Raw genomic sequence first — 19,813 nt, forward strand, 5'->3', positions numbered from 1 at the left:
CATCAGAACCTGACCATGCTGGCACCCTGATCTTGGACTTCCAGCCTCCAGACTGTGAGAAATAAATGTATGTTGTTTATAAGCCACTCGGTTAGTTATAGTATTTTGTTATAGCAACTCAAACTGACTAATACACCAAGTTTGCTTCTGCTGGTCAACTCTAAAGTGGTTTAGAAATGAATTTGTTTTCTCATCTCCTCCCCATAGATTTCTCAATATAATAATTTTCTAGGGGATATCTTAATCATTTGGGGAATTTTGCTTACTGTTTTTGTTTACATTCATAACAAAAATTTCTGGAAAAATGTAAAATATAGAAACTACTATACTATGCGATAGTGATTTATTACTATGTAATAAACAACTACATTTAGACTGATCATAAAAGTAAAAACCAACACAAATACCCTCATTTTCTAAAGAAATATATCTTTATTGACTTTTTCCATTTTCTTACAAAGCAGTTAAAATCTCATTCTTGAACTTGCGTGCTGTTCAATGTAACGGTGGCTGTCTCCTTATAAGACTGTCAGTGGAGCTGTGGTAAGTTTCCTTAAGCACCACAGAAGACAATCATTGCGTGGTCCCACTTTTCCAGAAAAGAATCCAAGTTTCACCAGAAAGAGTATGCTTAGCTCTCTTGAAGAAGACCAGTTTAGTGGATTAATGTCTAATTTACATACAGTAAGAAAGACAACCTTTGAATCTTTACAGATTAAATGCCCACTTTATACCATGGTGTAATTGTTTGAATTATTTATGAGTGTACAGTATATAGATGTAGATGAACTAGATATGTCTATAAATAAAATAGTGCTTTAAGATAACAATATTCTTTGGCTGATTTAAATGCCTACAGTGGATTCTTTAAAAACACTAAAATGAAAATGGCCCCACTATTATTGTCAATCTTAACACTGAACTAGTGCGGAAGGTTCCTATACTGTTGACTGTCAGCATCTCCAGGTCCACTATATATTCTCTTGGTCCTGAGAGCGACTTCACCAGCACAAGCATTGCACTTACAGGACTTGTTTGCTAAAATGAAAGAAAAATAAGGGAGTGAGAGAATAATTTTTCCTCTATTGGAGTTTCTATTATTTGTGAATACACTTCCTTATAAGAATTAGGGGAAGAATTCTGAGGTAGGATTAAAGTCACTACTTAGTCCATTCTTGGTTATAATCCTTCTTGAATCTTATCTCTTGCCCACACAGTCATTAGTTTCAGATATAGGGACATGCTTTTTTCATAGTTCTTTGTTTTCTTTCATCTCTCTGTGTTAAATTTTCTCTTCATTTTTATTGAGTAGTTATATCAATAAGAGACTGCAGTTCAAGTAAGAATGACTCATTATAGAGACTGCAGTTTATGTGAGAATCTGATATTTTTTTGACTGATAAAAAAAGTTGTCACCTTTCACTTCTCACCATTGTGGATCTGTTTATATTCTAATAGGTAAAGAGATATGTAAATAGTTTTAATAGAATGTGGAAAATGCTAAGATATGTGGGGATATGCAGGGTTACATGAAGATACATAGAAGCATATGTATGTGTATGTGTTAGTTGCTCAGTCGTGTCTGACTCCTTGTGACCCCATGGGTTGCAGCCTGATAGGCTCCTCTGTCCATGGAATTTTTCAGGCAAGAATACTGGAGTGGGTTGCTGTTCCCTTCTCTAGGGGATCTTCCAGACCCAGGGATTAAACTCGGGTCTCCTGCATTGCAGGCAGATTCTTTACCATTTCAGCCACCAGGGAAGTCCATATAGAGGTGTATACACACAGGGAAAAAGAGAGGGACTCTGAAGCATGAAGGGAAGGTCTTTGATTGCCTGAGGACAGTCACCCAGAATAATTGGGAGTTTTGTAAAGAAGGATGTTCTGGAGAAGTGGATGCAGTTTCATTTTAATGGACAATATGATGGGCACTGGAGACTCCAGAGAGATCAGTTTGGACAGGCAGGCAGGTAGATGTGTGGATCTGGATGCCAAGAGGAGGGCAGGGATAGAAACAATGGATTAGGACTTTTGCTGTCACTTCAACTGTGTGTGTGCTAAGTTGCTTCAGTCATGTTCGACTCTTTGTGACCCTATGGACTGTAGCCTGCCAGACTCTTCTGTCCATGGGATTCTCCAGGCAAGAACACTGGCATGGGTTGCCATGCCCTCCTCCAGGGGGTCTTCCTGACCCAGGGATGGAACCTGAGTCTCTTATGTCTCTTGCACTGGCAGGCGGGTTCTTTAATACTAGCACCACCTGGGGAGCCCAGTCACTTCAACAGATGGACATTAAACCAAGGGAGAAAATGTATGATAATACATGATACATGATAATACTGGGTCTGGGAGAGGCCAACATTTAAGGATGGGCAGAAGAGAAGCCATTGAAAGAAGCTGAGAAGAAATAGATAATTAAGTAGAAAACAGATGAACAGCAAGAAGTGCCCAATAGAGCAGGGGAGGATGAGGGTGACTAGGACTAAAAATGCCTCTGGATATAGCAGTATGGATGCTGTTGGTGGCTTTTTTTACCAGAGCAATTTCAGTAAGGTAGTGGGAATAGCAGGCGGAAGAGTAGGAAGTGAGAAAGTAGAGATTGTGATTACAGACTATGCTTTAAGAACCTTGGCTAGGAAGGGAGAACAGAGAGAGGAGGCAACATCTAGAGGGAAAACAAGTTGGATATGTAGGAGGTATATTAGAATTTAATAGGGTAAGTTCCCAAAGGAAATGGAATGAAGAATACAGGAGTGAGTTGGCCTTGATGGATAGAAATGAAAAAAGTTTGTCTTTGGAAAATTCAAGCAAGAAGGATAGAAAGGAGACACATGGAGTTAAATTTGCAAGGGATAGGATGTTAAGTTCAAATAATTCATGACTGTTGGTTTCAGTGGTTTCAGAAGAGTAGGAGGTGAGTTCACCTACTGAAAATGAATGGTGACTACTCCATGGACATGAATTTGAGCAAGCTCCAGGAGTTGGTAATGGTCCAGGAAACCTGGTGTGCTGCAGTCCATGGTGTTGCAAAGAGTCAGACATGACTGAGCAACTGAACTAAAGTACTTAAAGAGTATGGGGACATTTGCGATCAGTGACTGAAAAGAAAGAACAAAAGAAAGTAATAGGATTGTTGAGCATATTGAGGACACATCTGAAGACTTAAAATATTACCAATCTGTGCTGACAAGGTGGGTATGAAAATAGATATGGATTATGCGATTGATCTAGGGTTGCTGGACAGGGAGTGGAAGTGCTGATCACAGTAGTTCAAGGGTCCATTAGGAAATTGATAGGCTATAAGAAAATGGGGGGTGAAGGGTCAGAGGACTAACAGCACTTTGAGGGTAAAGTGAGGGCATGAAAGACAAGGAGAATCAGTCCCTGAGGGGATCACTGGAGACTAAGATTCCAGTGTGGAACTGTTCTGCATGATAAAAGTGTCCATCACGTGGCTATGGGGTGGTGGCAGAGTGACATGAAGCTGAAGTTCATGGGGGATGACATGGCCAGAGATTTGTAGGCTAAGGTCCTGGATGACTATAATAGTGCCCAATTCTGAGTGATCTCACTTATTCCCTACACACTCTCCCCGAGTGAGCTCATCCATAGCCATGGCTTCAAGTATGACATATCTGCCAGTGACTTTAAAGTCTATACTATGAATTCCAAGCTCACATATCCAATACCCTACTCAGATTTACTTGGAAGTCTCAAGGCAACCAGCACTCCATATGTCCAAACTGAACTCCTTGGCTTCCTCTCCACACTAACTCCTTCTTCCTTATCTCAGTAAATGGCCCCATCATCTATTGTTGCTCAAGACAGAAACTTGGAGGTTATCCATGATGTTTCATTCTCCTTCACCTTCCCATAAAAAACAGCTTACAAAGTCATGTAGTTCTTCGTATATCATCATTAATCTGTCCACTTCTTTTGGACACACTGCTACTGCCCTAGTCCCCCATCTTTTGAATTAATGGTCTCTCCATTTCCATTTTTGCTCCACTTCAATCCAGGCTCTACAGTGTAGCCAGGGTTGTTTTTATTTTTATTTTTTTAATGATATGATAGCAACTCTTGAAACCCTTATTATGGTTTGTCATGCATTATGTGATATAGGCCCTGCTCATCTCTCCAGGCTTCTCTCAAATCACTCTGCCTATAGCACCTGGAGTTGTAGATCAACTTGTCTGCTTTTTATTGCTTCCATTTGCTAGTCTCTAACTGCTAGTCTTCAGTTTAAATCTACTTCCAGGAAGCTCCCAGACCACCACTACCTTGGTTAGGGTTGACATGTAGTGTACTCATGAGGAATTTGCCATGTTCAGTTGAAACATTCAGCACACCTGTGAACATTTGTTCAATGTCTTGACCATAAGACCCACTGGGGCCAAAACTGGTTTGGTTTTATTCACTGCTCTATCTCTAGAACCTAGCATGGTACTTGCCTCTTATAGGTAACAGTGATACCTTGAAGGTGTTGACTGAATTAGTTCATTCATTTAAAAATATTTTTGAGCACTTGCAAAATGCCAGGTACTATTCATTCTATGTGCTGTGCATGGAAAAGTGAACAGATAGACAATGTTTCTGCTCATTGCCCTCACATTATAGTAGGTGACATTGACAAATAAATATTATGGAAGGTGGTGCTAGGGGTTATGAAGAAAAATAAGTCTCAGTAAGGGAGGAAAGATATTGGTTGGTGTGGGTGAAGGATGGTATTCTACCTTCAATTTCATGTATTACTTCTTTTTAATGTGTTCACTTTTCTAAGGAAGAAGATTTTCTCAGTATTCTCCCAAAAGGAATATAAATAAAATCCTATATCCCTCAGATTCTTTCAAGGATAAGGTCCAGTCTTATGCTTCTCAAGAAATTATCTTTAACTCCTAATTTTTTGATGTCTTGGGCCATGGAATTAAACACTGTTAAACACTGCTGCTGTTTTCGTAGATGTTAACTATGCCACAAAGTAATATTTAAAGCTCTTTGATATAAGGAACTGTATATTACTTACACTTAGCATGGAACTGAGCATATAATAAGTGTTTAATTAATGCCTGCTGATTGTAAATGTCCTCTGCACAAGTGGAATTTCAATAAAGACATTTTGTAGGATTTTATACAACTACTTTTTGAATTATGTGATAAGAAGTAGTCTTGAAATATCTTTTTATTTTAAATGCTTCTTTTTGTTTTTCAAATAGTAGCATTTAACTCTGGGATTATAAAAATTGACAATGTTTTATATCATTCATTAAAAGGGCTTTTACTTGAGAAAAATACTGTATTTATGATAAGTGCACTGATATGAATCATAAAACTTTAATAATGCCATGTTTATTAAAAAATATGCAGGAACTTTGCATAACTATTTGTTGATACTCCTAGGAAATTTTTTTTCTTAAATTATACCTAAGAGTCCCAAGTGGAAAATTATTTTTAAATGAACCTATTTTGTTGCCATGAGTTATAAATAATGTGATTTCTTTGGGATAAAATTATTAAATTGATATTATCTGAACTGTGTGAAGTTTCTTTAAAGTAAACTTCTTATAAATATCTATTATATCTCAAATTTAAAGCATCAAATGTTAAAGAAGTTTATTTTTAGTTATTAGAAAAAAAGAATAGTAACAGATTGTATTTGGGTTGGGTTTTTCTCTTCAGAAGTTGGTCATGAGAAATTAATCATTTTTAATTTACTGGCAAAGAAACAGAATCACATAATTCTAGAGCTGGAAGGGAACTTAATATATCAAAGAACAGGATAAATGTGTAAACATTAAAAATCTGTAAACTTTACCACAAGGATGAATTTCCCAATTTACTTTTCATATTCTCAAAATGAAATATTGACCTTAAAATTTGATTAAAAATGAAGAGTGCCCAAAGGAGTTTTGAGAAAATTGTAACTGGATGAATAACATCCTTAACATGAAACAGTTACCGTAACTCTGCAAATTGGTTGGTGGGGTGCCATCATTTTCACATGAAGTGGTGAGCCATATTTAAAATGTCAGAATTTTAACCTAAAATGAACTTGCTAAGATTTTGCATGGGGACTAGAAGACTGAAACAATGGAGTCAGGAAGATCTGCTGGGAAACCTTTGGAGGGATTAGAGAGGTGCTAAGAGCCAGTTTAAAGAAAGAGAGTCAGGGACATGAGGAAGCAAAGATAACACAGGGGACATTGTGAAGAGAGAAATGGCAGAATTCAGAGAAAGATTTCGTATAGGCAATGAAAGAAAAGGAAAACATAAAGGTGACCTCACATTGTCTTCCTGGAAATTTGCAAGAATGGTACAACTTACTGGTTGTATACATGGTAAAAGGATGGGAGGTTGGGGTCACTTCTCAGATACTTCTGGGTCTTAGTTTTGGTGCAAATCTTGTGAATGTAGCAATAAGGAATTCAGGGTTTTTGAACAGTTCTGTAAGAATTAGTTTTTCTATGTACAATTAAATAGCTATCACTGATTTGTAGTATCTATTTAGTGTGTGTGTGTGTGTGTGTGTGTGTGTGTGTGTGTGTGTGTGTGTGTGCAGGCAGGCTTGTATTTTGGTGATCACATATAACTCTGTTAGAGTCTGTAATTTTTATCTGAGTGACTTTAGAGAAGCTATTTCATCTTCCTGGGTCTCACTTTTCTGTAAAATATGGAGATAAATATTAATCTTACTAAGTATCAATATTACTAAGAGGATTATGAGATAATGCATACAGGAAGGCCTTACACAATGCCTGCACATTAAAACTTTTTAAATGTTGGCTTTCTTTCCAAGTGAATTACTATCAAACAACAACAAACTTGAACCAAGTTTGCCAAGGTTGCCCTCAGGATACTTACTCTTAGGTAGAACTCTCCATTTTCATTTCCAGATTTAATCCGAAAAGTGTTGATAGTGTTGGCATAAATGGTTGTGGCCTGTATTTGGAAGATGTCTGATGGTACAGACCTATCAGATCGAATGCTCATGTATTTGTAGACGATGGATTGAGGAAGTTCTCGGCACATTGCATTTGAGACTGGGCAAACACATCGGCTGCAGAGACAAAAGTATTCACTGTTAGGCTTGGTAAAATCAGAAGATTCTCAGTTTCAAAAGTTCTGGTTTTTCTTACTTCTCTGATGTTAGAACATAGGGATCTTGACAAGGATTTCGTGGGTAACAACGGAAGCCGCCATGATAATTCCAACACATTTCATCTTCCCGACATTCATTTGTGGTCTCACACTCATTTATATCTGTAGAGATGCAGAGTCAAAGAGTTTACTGATATAAGTAAATTGCCTAAGTGGCAGATGCCCATTTGCCACCAGAAGGAAGTATATGAGAATCTGGACTGTTTAATTTGATTTTAGACCTAAAATTTGGTGGGACCTGAATTCACTGCATTTAATTCAGAACAGATGTAGTGAAACCATTCTCAACTGATTAATATGTGTCATTTCATTGTATTTTATCAAGCATCTATTATTCATCTGTTGAATTAAAAGCCAAATGCTAGGCCATTGACTTTGCTTAAATAAAAGTGAAAGACACCACTTCTTGGGGGATTAGAGAACGCTGAAGGAAGGAGGAGCCCTCTCAACTTGGCCTAGAAAAGGTGGTGGTTAGATAGGATTTTTATCATGGGGGTGGGGAGGGTCTTCCAGGGTGAGAAAGCAGCAAACAAAAACTCTGGAGATGGAAGTTTATCGTCAGGCTCAGGAGCTTGAAGAGAGGGAAAAGCTAGAATGTGGTTTCAATAAGTTGTAACATGCTGCTGGATAGTGGGTGCTCTGGGAGTGGGTTACACTGTCCTTAAGAAGCTGTTTACAGGAAAAGAAATGAAGCTATGAAGCATTCCAGCATGTGAAAGTGAAAGTCGCTTGGTCGTGCCTGACTCTTTGCAACCCCATGGACTATACAATCCATGGAATTCTCCAGGCCAGAATACTGGAGTGGGTAGCCATTCCCTTCTCCAGGGGATCTCCCCAACTCAGGGATTGAACCCAGGTCTCCCACATTGTGGGCAGATTCTTTACCAGCTGAGCCACCAGGGAAGCCCAAGAATACTGGAGTGGGTAGCCTATCCCTTCTCCAGCAGATCTTCTCGAATTGGAAATCTAACCGGGGTCTCCTGCATTGCAGGCAGCTGAGCTACCAGGGAAGCCCATAGAATGTGGCTATTTAAAGATCATGGGGAAGAAGAAGAATTAAGGAAAAGGCAGTCAGCAGTGAGAAGCAACCCAGGAAAATGCAGTTCAAGGAGGTCAGAAGAGAAGAGAGTCTCAGGAAGGAGGGTTGTGGAAAGGTCAGGCTGGACAAAGACTTAAGTTTAGACATGGGAATCAAGAGTTCCCAGGTAACATCTGAGAGAATTTTCTCCAGAGAACCATTACATTTACAACAATGACAAAAATTATATTACTATGCATAACCTTATGTGTGCCTCCCTTTACATTTGAATAGTGATAAGATTTTATCCGATATAAGTCTTTTCTGAATCATTCCTTCCACACAATCAGATATTTTCATTCATTAATATACTTATTCCATAAATAATTTTACTGAATTCTTGTTAACAAGGCAGTCATGGCCTAGTTGCTGGGATGTGATCTCTTTTTTCCCTCTGAATTCTTATATCTCATTTTTGCTCTTTTGGGGCCTTTATTGGTTTCTGCTTTGCATTATTGAAATCTGCATGTTTGTTTCAATCCTTCTATTAGCTTGTAAACTCCTGGAGGGTAAGCGCCATTGTGCACATCTTTTTATCCCTTTATCACATAGCATGAATGCACTGGAGGCACCTGGATTTTAGCAAATATTAAACTGAATGTGAGAGTTGGACTGAAAGCTGAGCACCAAAGAATTGATGCTTTTGAACTGTGGTGTTGGTGAAGACTCTTGAGAGTCCCTTGGACTGCAAGGAGATCCAACCAGTCCATCCTAAAGGAGATCAGTCCTGGGTATTCACTGGAAGGACTGATGTTGAAGCTGAAACTCCAATATTTTGGCCACCTGATGTGAAGAGCTGACTCATTTGAAAAGACCCTGATGCTGGGAAAGATTGAGGGCGGGAGGAGAAGGGGATGACAGAGGATGAGATGATTGGATGGCATCACTGACTCAATGGACATGAATTTGGGTAAACTCAGGAAGTTGGTGATGGACAGGGAGGCCTGGCATGCTGTGGCTCATGGGGTTGCCAAGAGTTGGACACGAATGAATGACTGAACTGACTGAAACTGAACTAAGTTGCACCGACTCAATGGACATGAATTTGGGTAAACTCAGGGAGTTGGTGATGGACAGGGAGGCCTGGCATGCTGCAGCTTATGGGGTTGCCAAGAGTTGGACATGACTGAATGACTGAACTGACTGAACTGAACTAAGTTGCTCTTCACACAACATGCGGAGATAGTGAGAAAGTTATCTCTATTTGGCATGAAGGAAAAACAAGTAAGGGTTAAGTGGCTGACTCAAGTGTATACAGATAGTGACAGGCATCTTTCCACCACAAGGTACTGCATCCTCTAAATGAGAATAATTCCATTCTTTGTCTTTGGAGAAAAAAATTTTTTTTTTAGTTTCCAAACTGGCAAGAGCTCTCTGGAACCCAAGAGGAGACTGGAAAAGCCATCCAGTTTCCAAGAGTCAGTTACAAAAAGTATCTCTTTGGGACTGGCTGTGGCTAAAGAAAGACCTTAGATTCCTCGGAAGAAATCACAGCTGACTTGTCCTTTCAATATTTTTTACTTTTTTGAAAAATAAAGATGCTGTTTAGCTACAGGACTGGTTTGTTATATGGAGTTCAAAAGTGGCAAAAGGAAACTTGATGTAATAATTTTATTTATTACTTCCAGTAATTTACAGCCTAGCCTAATCAGCTCCTTAATCATTTTGGAGGGTTTTTCAGAAATGATTAATAGTATTAAAATATTTCATGAGTGTGTCTGTGTATCTGAGTATTCTCTCTCTGTTTCTCTTCCTTACCACTGTCCCTTTCCCCTTCCCACACCAACCACCACATACAAAGAGAATTTTCATTTTTGCAAGACTGTGGAAATGAGAACAGTTATTTCATCCCCCAAATAAACTTTTTAGGGGAAGGTGAGAATCGAAACTCTTTTGGTATTAATTTAACCTGTGGACTGTTGGGAAGGGATGCTTTCAGTTGGGTAAACCAATTGTTTTATACCTTAAAAGAACGGTCTCTTTCACAAAAAATGTTTTAGTTTAACAAATATTCTTCAAGATATAACACTGATGAATCCCTTATTTGCATTTCACCTTTCATCCTAACAGATATAAATGTTTCCATAAAGTAGGCAGGTAACTGAATGTTAACTTGTCTTTTGCAGAGTATCAAGTCTATTTATGATTAGAAAAACACATAGATATTTGTCTGAAGGGCTCCAGAGAAATTGGTTAGGATAACCCTCTGGCTAACATTTTCCTGCATGTAATATTCATGTTAAAAGTCTCAATTAGAGTTCAGAAAATAAAACCTCTGGAATGCAACGTTTTTCCACAATTAACATTACAGAGTCTCCAGTAACCTTGAAAGGGGTAGAAAGATGTTACTTGTGTAATGAACTACATTCTGATTATGCTCATGTTTTGTGGTTAGATTCTAGTTGAATAATCACATGCATGCTATAAAGCATCAGGTAATAGATGTTCCTGTGAGTTAATATTTCCCTGCAAAATCATGATGCAGACTCAGAATCCTGTCTCCTTTCCGAGATATTTTCTTTTCTTAACAAAATTTTACTGTCCTTCTAGAAAAAAATTTGCTACTGGTAATTAATATTTCTAGGTAAATTTCATAAAAACACCTTGAATTTTCCAGGCTTTACAGTTCATAGTTTTTCTGTGTATTATTCCGTTTCATTCCCTCAACTCCCTTTTTCAAATGAGAAAGTTCAGGCTCAGAGAAGTCTGACAGTTTGTTAAAATTGTATAGATAGAATGTCATATAGCTGGGTCTTCAACAGATTTTGTGTCTTCAAATTCAGTCATTTTTTTCACTTATTTATATAAACATGTGTTTGTACCAATTTATCCAGGATTTTCAAATCTCTCAGAGAAATTCTGAAATCATCCTATGTAGGGAGCTGTATCTTTTCTACCTATATGTCACTATGAAGATCACCTGAATATTTATTTTAAAACTGGATTTAAAGACATTAGCTATTTTTGGATTAATAGGTTTTTTTTTTTAACTGAAGAATTCAGGCACATTTAATACACATGATGCTGACTTTGTCAACACTTATTACTATCCAGTTTATAATCCTAGTGTTTTAGAGTATTGAGATCTTTTTGAGGTCCACCTAGCCACACATTAAGCTTATGTTCTATACTCAAATTCATGGCAAAATATTTTAATAATTGAATAATTTTTGCTGGATGATTAGAAGATGTATATCATAGGAATTATGTAGGCTATTTAGAAGGCATATTAATATTTTATTAAAATTATTTCTATTTTAAGAAAAAATAATTACTTTAAATTTCAAAGAAAGATAACAGTGAATATCCTTTTTATGAGGTGTGCATGTCTCATGATCAACAGGGGAAAAAAGAGCTCAAATTGTAAAAAACGAGAGTCTGTGGTAGAGATTCCAATGCTTCCTCCCTGCTTTTCTTGGTTAAAACTTAACAGATCTGAAAACAATAAACTTACCCTGACATGTTCTACCTCTCACCACTTGGTATCCTTGGGGGCACATACATGAGAATTTCCCAGGTTCATTGACACACTGATATTGACACAAGTAGCTCGAGGTTCTGCATTCATCAATGTCTGTTGAACCAGACAAAAGCAACAACATAGAGTTGAATACTTACATGTCATTATTTTGGTATTTTTTTTAAAACATTGCAATCTCTGAAACAGAAATGTAATACTTTATAAGAGGCTCAAATGCAAGTTCTAACAATATCAGCTTATTTCTCATGGAACTTCACAGAGCAGAGAATTTTCTTACCATCAGTTTTATTCAATTACTGCTGACACTTTGGCAAATCCTGGAACTAACCATCCTAGCTGAGCAGACTGAAAGAAGTGGTTTGTGGTTGATGATCCTCGTGTTGTGCTTGGCAGACCCACCCTTGATGCAGATTCATATTTGCCTTCTCAGAAATTGGGTGGCTCTGCTTCCAAGTTCATCTGAGTTTTGAACTCCAAGTTCCATCCCTATGCTAGCTTCTAGAGGTTGATGCCCTGGCAGAAGGCTTTGCATTTCTCAATGGTGCTGTTCTTATAGTTTGCTCAGAAGGGCAGAGGCAGCCGTCCAGGGCCAGCCCCTTTTGGTTTTGAGCGCAGTGGCATGGTGGGAGGCCTCTCTGTGTAGGGTGTGATCTTTGTGGCCCCAAGTAAAGCTGGGACAGTTTGTGAGGAAGTCAAGAGCATGAAGTGTCAATGGCATCCCTCAGGATGTCTTAGGCCATTTGAAGTACACAATGGAGCGAGCATGTGCAGTGGACTCTGATTGTGATCCCTCTAGTTAAATGGCCCTCTTCTTGATCATGTGGAGAGTGAAACGAAAGCATCTTAAGAAATGTGCCCTGAGCACGCAGTGGCAGGGATGCCTAGAGGCCAGATCTTTTGGTTTCTATTCTAGTGTTCCTGACATGCAATCAGCTACTTTTGAACTTAAATATGCCACTAGTCCCCTGGAATTTTCATTAGACACAGAATTTGATTCAGTAGGTCCGGGCTGGGGTGTGAGAGTCTACAATTTCACAGGCCCCTAGGAGGTGCCAGTTCTGCTGGCCCGTAACACTTGAGAAGCAAGACACTAGAGTACCTTTGCTAACTATCAGATCCAGCCTACATCTAGTATTTCAATTATTTTTTCTTCTTTCTTTTGATAACATACTAAAAAGACAGTATTATAAGTGAACTAAGTTAACTGGATTTTAGAACATAATAAAAATTTGCTTTCTTAAACAGGTATATACTCGGATAAAGCAACAGCAAAGACAGGAACTGTACTATTACTACCAATTATTTGGTAATAATATTTTACCTTCACAGTTGAGTCTGTCACTGCTTAGCTCATATCCTTGATTGCACTGACAGATGAATGAACCAAGAATGTTGTAGCATTGCTGAGCACATTGATTGCTGGCATCACATTCATTTATATCTGAAAGGCAAGGTCATACACACTTATATATTTATGTCTTTAAACATAGTCTTGCTCTTTTGTACCTATGTCATCTGATGATAAGTGAGTAATTCCCTAACTGGATTCTTTGCCTTGCAGAAGCTCACTGGAGAACATCCATTCAGGTCTCATATTTATTGGAACAACTTCAAACATCTGTCATGTACCTTCAGAAATACCAGAATATTTTTTTTCCTGGGAATGACAGTTAGTTTGGTGTTTGATGAATCTTTCCAAAAGAATTTAATGATTCTAATAAATATACATTCCAATATCTATTTTCTTTTATTGTTAAAATGCAAAATGCCAAGTCTATAAATAATTGATATAAGACACATACTGATACGGTCTCTCAGCATGCTGTAGTGAAGATTTATCTGTGCTATTTATTACTTTTTAAATGGGTCCTGTTAAATTCCATTACAATTATAACATAAGCCTTTGAGACCCATACAGAGTTTTGCAATGCTCTAAGGCACTGAAAATATTGTGAAAAGGCATTTTTCCTGCACTAGATTTTTTCCATGTCATGCCAATCTTAAAATTGTGTGCCGTGACATTGCATTCTGAAAGGGTAGAAGAAGCATGTGAAAATCAGATGCACTCTCAGCAGAAAGTTTATGTATCTGAACTTGTAGTAACCCCTTTGGCACCTTCAGTGTTTGTATCACACACTGTTGACTAACTGGTGTGTGTATATCAATTGATCTACAGTTAAAACCTTTTTTTGATACTGTCACAGAGGAGAACTAAAACCAAAGTTAAAATTTTTTTCCATTTACATCTTGATGTGTTTTTAAAAACCAGATTGGTTACTGTCTTTTCAGCTATGGGGAAGTTGATGGAAACCATGAATATAGAAAACTGGAGATACTGCTGGGAAGACAGAAATTGGTTGGCTGTTTCCAGAAGACTTACCTACACAGGTATAGTTGTTTGCTGCCAACTGAAACCCAGGATTGCACTGGCAATAAAATGATCCTGGTGTGTTCACACATCTTTGGTGGCAATATGGAGGGATGGTGCATTCGTCTACATCTAGGTTATTAAGCACACACGCAAAGAGAACCAAATTACCGACTATCCAAATTACTATTATTGATCTGTTTAATCTCAAGTTCTCAGCAGAGCATTATCTAGAAAACCTGGAGACCTCATTTTAAAAATAATTATTTTTCTTTTTAAAAAACTGGGGTATCTGTGCTTTAAATATACTTTTGTATGCTCTCTGTAGCTAATGAAATGTTAAGAACAAAGACTTCATAAACCTGGCTGGATGGTTGAGATTTAAAGAGGGAAAAGTAATTAAGACTATTTCACATATAAGTGAGAATGTAAGGCTGGGAATATAAAAGCTTATTTATAATTAAAGAAGTAGAAAAGAACTACGGAGGAATTGAGGTATAGTATAAAACTAAGAAAGGAGGCTGTTGCTTAGCGGGTGACGTTGGTGAAGTCACTCAAATGTTCAGTAGTTCATTTTTTCTTCCATATAATGTAGACAGTAATGCTTGCTATGTGTTTCTTATGAAGTTTCTGTGAGAATCAAGTGAAAGAATGCTGTGGAAGGAATGGAATACTAAACAAGTTATTTTTTGAGAGTGCCCTTCTGACACACTGATCAAGTGTTCCAGCCTGTGTCCTTCTCATATAAATATTTCCAACTATAAAGTGCTCAATTGAGAACTTGCAGAATAGAATTAATATTTTAGAAGCATAATAAAATTTCATTAATTTACAACTGTATACTTTGTGACAACTCAAATATGGCATGTGTAATTTAAAATAATAATTATATACTTTCAATGCAATGATACTATCTTATGGGAAAAATGAAAACAAAACATAACTTTATGCTGAACTCTTCTGGTATTTTAATAACTACAAGTGTGGGAGGCAGTGTGCTTAAGTAGGTAGTGTACCACGAGGTAACCTGAGTTTAATTCTTTGTTCTGGCATTTACTAGCTTGGTCTTAACCTCTCAGAACTTCCACTTCCTCTTTTGTGAGTAATAATACAACAATGTGGTAGGGTTGTTGGGAGGATAACATGAGATGATACAGGCGAACTTCCTTGCACAAAATAGGTAAAAACAAATGGAAGCTACTATGAATAAGCTGCAAATATATGTGATTTAACTTGAATATTAAATAAACAATAACAATGTTCACATAGCTTCCCTCCTAATTTATGTAGCTGTCTGATCAGATGTCATGTCAGGGAGGCCATTTCTGTCCATCCATATAAAATAACTTCTGCTCCATTTACCCCTAGTCCTGCTTTTTTATTTCTTTGTAGCCAGTGACACTCCCTGCCATTGTGTTATGTGTTTATTTGCTTCTTGTCTGTCTTCTTCACTATAATGCATGGCAAATAATATCCATTTTCTCCCCTTGAGGTGGAGATAAAGTATTTTTTGTCTGTTGTGTGCTTAATACCTAGAATAGGGTCTGGCACGGTAGGTGCTCAATAAACATTAGTTGAATGAATGGAAAGTTCATACTAATTAACAGCTGTTGTGGCACAGTTTTTCCTAGTACCTAGTATCATAGCCAGGTGACAATATCAATAGCTATGTTATGTAATTGGTACTTTCTAATAGCTCCACGAGGGCTGTGCTTCTGTAAAATCTGTTTGTTTACCACAGTGGTCCAGCACCTGGCACACAGTAAGCCCTCAATAAATATTTGATGAATAAATGGTACATGTCTTTTTAACAAGTAAACATTCATTGAACCTTTGTTATTTGTTAGCATTGTGGTTGGCAATGTAGGTTTATACTGCTAAACATATGATGATGATCATATGTATATTCTACTCCATCTTGTATGGAAAACAGGCATGAAAACAAATTATTGTATGGAATTATAAGATTAAAAATAGAGAAGTGTACAAGAGATAGAGGGAGCACCATTCCACGTGACTTGCTGACAACTGCTGGTCTATTTGGACCAGTCCACAATGAATAAATATAGAAATTGGAAGCATGTGTTTAGGAAGAGCAATTTGGTGTTACTGCAACATTCCTATTGTACTCTGCAGAAGTACTGATCTATAACAGGCTAGAAATTTACAAAAAGAATCCATCAAAGTTTGAGAATTACTGGCATAGAGGAGGGAGTGACTATATTTGGGGAGATATGGAACACTTCCCAGAGGAAGTGACTTTGACCTGGAATTTAAGATTTGAATAGGAGTTTGTCAGAAGTGCATGTCTCTGGTACTGAAAGCTTATAAAGAGGTAGCAAAGTATGACACTGTGTGATGTACTGGGGAACTATAACTCGTGGGACAAAGCTAAAGTATAATTGTTTTGGCAGGAAAAGGGTGTTGTTACAACAGAGTTGGGCGAGGATAAGATGGGGAAGACCTTATATGCTGTTGAGGAATGCAATGCTGATTCTGGGGGTGAGGGGAACAGCAGGGAAGTCACATGATTAGATCTGAATTTAAGGACATCTCCTACCATCTTATAAAGAGCTCTAACCATATGGTCCATTTGCTTTGATTCTTCCCATAGTAGGCTGGGTTTGTTCTTTTTCTATACTTCTTATACCCTCAGTTGTTTATTTTCCTATTACAACGGGCAAAACTTTGGTGCCTATGACTTTTTCCAAACAATTTTCTCCTAAATCACAGCTTCAGTCACTGCAAATTCCTGGTCCTTCATCAGAGACTGGACTAACTAGCCCCAGCACCTAGCAGAGCCTAATGGCAGAGAGAGCAGGGCCAGGGCCTATGAGAGCTCAGAGTGGACACCCTGACACCAACAGCTTACATTCATCGGTGAAAACTGAATGTGGCGTTGCCTGTCCCCAGACATTTTTATCCTCTGTTCCTAAGAGAAAATAAGAACTCTTCATTGATTTAATGGTACAAGGAAGTATGTAAGTCAGTGGACGAAGGGAGTCAATTACAGAGTTTCATCCTAGTGCTGGGCCTCAACATTGCACCCAGAACACTTGAGTTGACTTCTTATTTGCCAGCCTCCCCATATTGTGTTCTTCCAGTCATTCAAAATGCTTGCACTGAGCATCTCCTTGGCTGGCAGACTTCAGGGACTGGGGAGACAACAATGACACAAACCAGACCTGGCCCCTGCCCTCAGAGAGCTCAACTAGAGCTCTCAAGGAGGGCTCGTGTGTTGCGGTTCTAGTACTGGAGCCACTTGTAACATAAAGAATGTTTAGTACAAGTCTGTTAACTCATTACATAATGATGGCACACAACTATTCAACCCAGGACCAGGCACCATTCTAAGCATTCCTGCACATGAGCTCTTGAGATAGGGGCTGGTTTTATTTCCACAGTGCAAAGGAAAGAAGTGAGACACAGAGGATTTAAGTAACTAAAAGTGAGTTAGGGATGGAGCTGGGATTTGAACCTTACTATTCGCTCTATAGAGCTTCCCAGGTGACTCAGTGGTAAAGAATCCACCTGCCAATAAAGGAGATGCAAGAGATTCAGGTTCCATCCCTGTGTTGGGAAGATCCCCTGGAGTAGGAAATGGCAACCAGCTCCAGTATTCCTGCTTGGAAAATTCCATGGACAGAGGAGCCTGGTGGGCTACAGTCTGTGGGGCCACAAAGAGTTGGACATAACTGAGTGACTGAGCATACACACAGCACACATTCGTAAGCTATGTTACACTAAAACCTAGTGAATGAAGCCCATAGCATCAGTGTTTTAGAGCTAGGACACCAAATAACTAATTTAAATGATTTTCCTCTTTGCTTTTGTGGTCTCACTCATACCCTAAATTTCTGTTTTTGCTTCGTCTAAGACATAACTGACACTCTGATATCCAGAATATGCTTAACCTATAAAGTTGTTTTTTTCTCATTAATATGGAAAATGGGTTGGTAGTCAACGAAAGAATAAGCATTATCATTCTGCAAATAAAGATGAGTGCTTTGATTTGAAGGCCTGAGTATTAAACAATTAAGATGCTCCAGACAGGATTTGGCTCACTGCACTGTTGTACTTACCTACACACTGCTCTCCTCGCTTCTGATACCCGGGAGGGCATTGACAGGCGAAGGAACCTCGTAAATTGATGCACACTTGATCGGCTCTACAGTTGTGTGTCCCTGCAGTGCATTCGTCTATGTCTGATAAAGACACGCAGCACAGAGAGAGTTTGAGTCGACTGTGGAGATGTTGGTATTTCTTCCATCTTTTTTGCCATACTTTTCTTAAAGAAACCAAGTTTTCACTCTATTCTTAAAACATTACTCTGTAATACTGTTTTATTGGAAATGCTTAAAATGATAAATTATTTCAAATGTTCAGAAAGTAATTTCATAGATGCCACTGTATATCACTTATTAATAGATTTAACAAATGCTAACATTCTGCCACGCATGCTGCAGTTCACTTTGTTTTGTTAAGAAATCAAACATTGGAGGTGTGACCAAAGCTTTACTTCTTCTCATCCCTTTATTCATCCATCTACTACCATCCTGGTAGGCGTGAATCCTTCCTTGAGATTTTTTTTATACTTTCATTGAACATATATGCACCCATTAGCATATATGGTATTGTTTTGTGTGTTTAAAAATGTTAAATTGTATGATACTTGCTTTTCCACTCAATGTATCACATTTGAAATAATTTCTAGTGACCAATCTCTAAAAATCTGCCTAATACCTAGGTAAAAATAAAGCTTTAATATTATGCATTGCTTGTTGCTGTTTTTTTTTTCATAAACTTTAGCATAACATGGATGAATAAACTTTTCATTGCAGATTTCAAAATAAAAGGGATTAAATTTAATCATATTTCTCTAGGAGAGATAGGCTGGTGTAGTTTAAAATACATATTTTACCAAAGCATTTCACATCTTGGAATAATTTACTAAATGTACCTTAAGGAGTAGATAGATTTAGTTCTAGAAAAGTAAAAAAAATGTTCAGTTTGAGATCAACATGTATATGCATGGCAGAGTCCCTTCACTGTTTACCTGAAACTACCACAACATTGTTAATCGGCCCTACCCCAATACAAAATAAAACCTTTAAAGTCTGGGGAAAAATATGATGTGGATTTGTGTGTGTGCACTCATATTGGAATAACTTCTAAGTGAAATTTAGTTCTGAACTTCTCCACATCACCTTTGCATTCATTTGAATCTCATATTTATGAGGTTAAATAGCACAGTGAAAAGATTATGAAATATTGGCATTCTTCAACAACTGAAGACTCTAAGCTTCTTTCAAAAATATCTAAAATTTGTATTCCTAGATGACAGATTTTACATAAAAACTGAGAGAGGTTTTGGGGTATCTGAATCATCACTGTCGTAGACCCATGGAAGTGCTTTGGAGGAAATAGTGGGCCAAAAATCAGTACTGAAAATGAACCATCAGTAATTAGAATTTATTCCTAAATCCTGCCTTCCCTTTAAGAGGCTCAGAGAGTAGCCCTGGGTGTGTTGCCTTTCATCTTCCTTTATTTTCAAGCATAATTGCTGCACTTACACTACCCAGCATATTAATGTAGGAAGCTCAGGTTATAAGAGAGTTGTCCTCAGATATCGGCTTTGGTTAGCTGGGTGTGGAAAAGACAAGAGGGATTCTTTCCAAGAGAAAGAGGGAGGGAAGATAAAGAATCCCCGAGGGGTGCCTGGCTATTTATT

At 37.9% G+C, this 19,813-nt stretch overlaps 1 protein-coding gene across 2 annotated transcripts in view; it reads right to left on the minus strand.

Annotated features, from left to right (window-relative positions):
• Positions 1-412: 412 nt before the first annotated feature.
• The window catches only part of EFEMP1 (EGF containing fibulin extracellular matrix protein 1), a 70,245-nt gene continuing 50,844 nt past the window's right edge, over positions 413-19,813 (minus strand). For both annotated transcript variants that reach the window (XM_052648740.1, XM_052648741.1), the window contains exons 5-11: positions 18,165-18,287; positions 14,095-14,214; positions 13,036-13,155; positions 11,688-11,807; positions 7,134-7,257; positions 6,859-7,054; positions 413-1,038 (exon numbers count right to left, since the gene is read on the minus strand). In XM_052648740.1, coding sequence (XP_052504700.1) covers positions 877-1,038; positions 6,859-7,054; positions 7,134-7,257; positions 11,688-11,807; positions 13,036-13,155; positions 14,095-14,214; positions 18,165-18,287 — 965 coding nt within the window. In that variant the 3' untranslated portion in view covers positions 413-876. The remainder of the gene's footprint in view (positions 1,039-6,858; positions 7,055-7,133; positions 7,258-11,687; positions 11,808-13,035; positions 13,156-14,094; positions 14,215-18,164; positions 18,288-19,813) is intronic.

Source organism: Budorcas taxicolor, chromosome 11, assembly GCF_023091745.1.
Source record: "Budorcas taxicolor isolate Tak-1 chromosome 11, Takin1.1, whole genome shotgun sequence".
Taxonomy (NCBI): Eukaryota; Metazoa; Chordata; class Mammalia; order Artiodactyla; family Bovidae; genus Budorcas; species Budorcas taxicolor.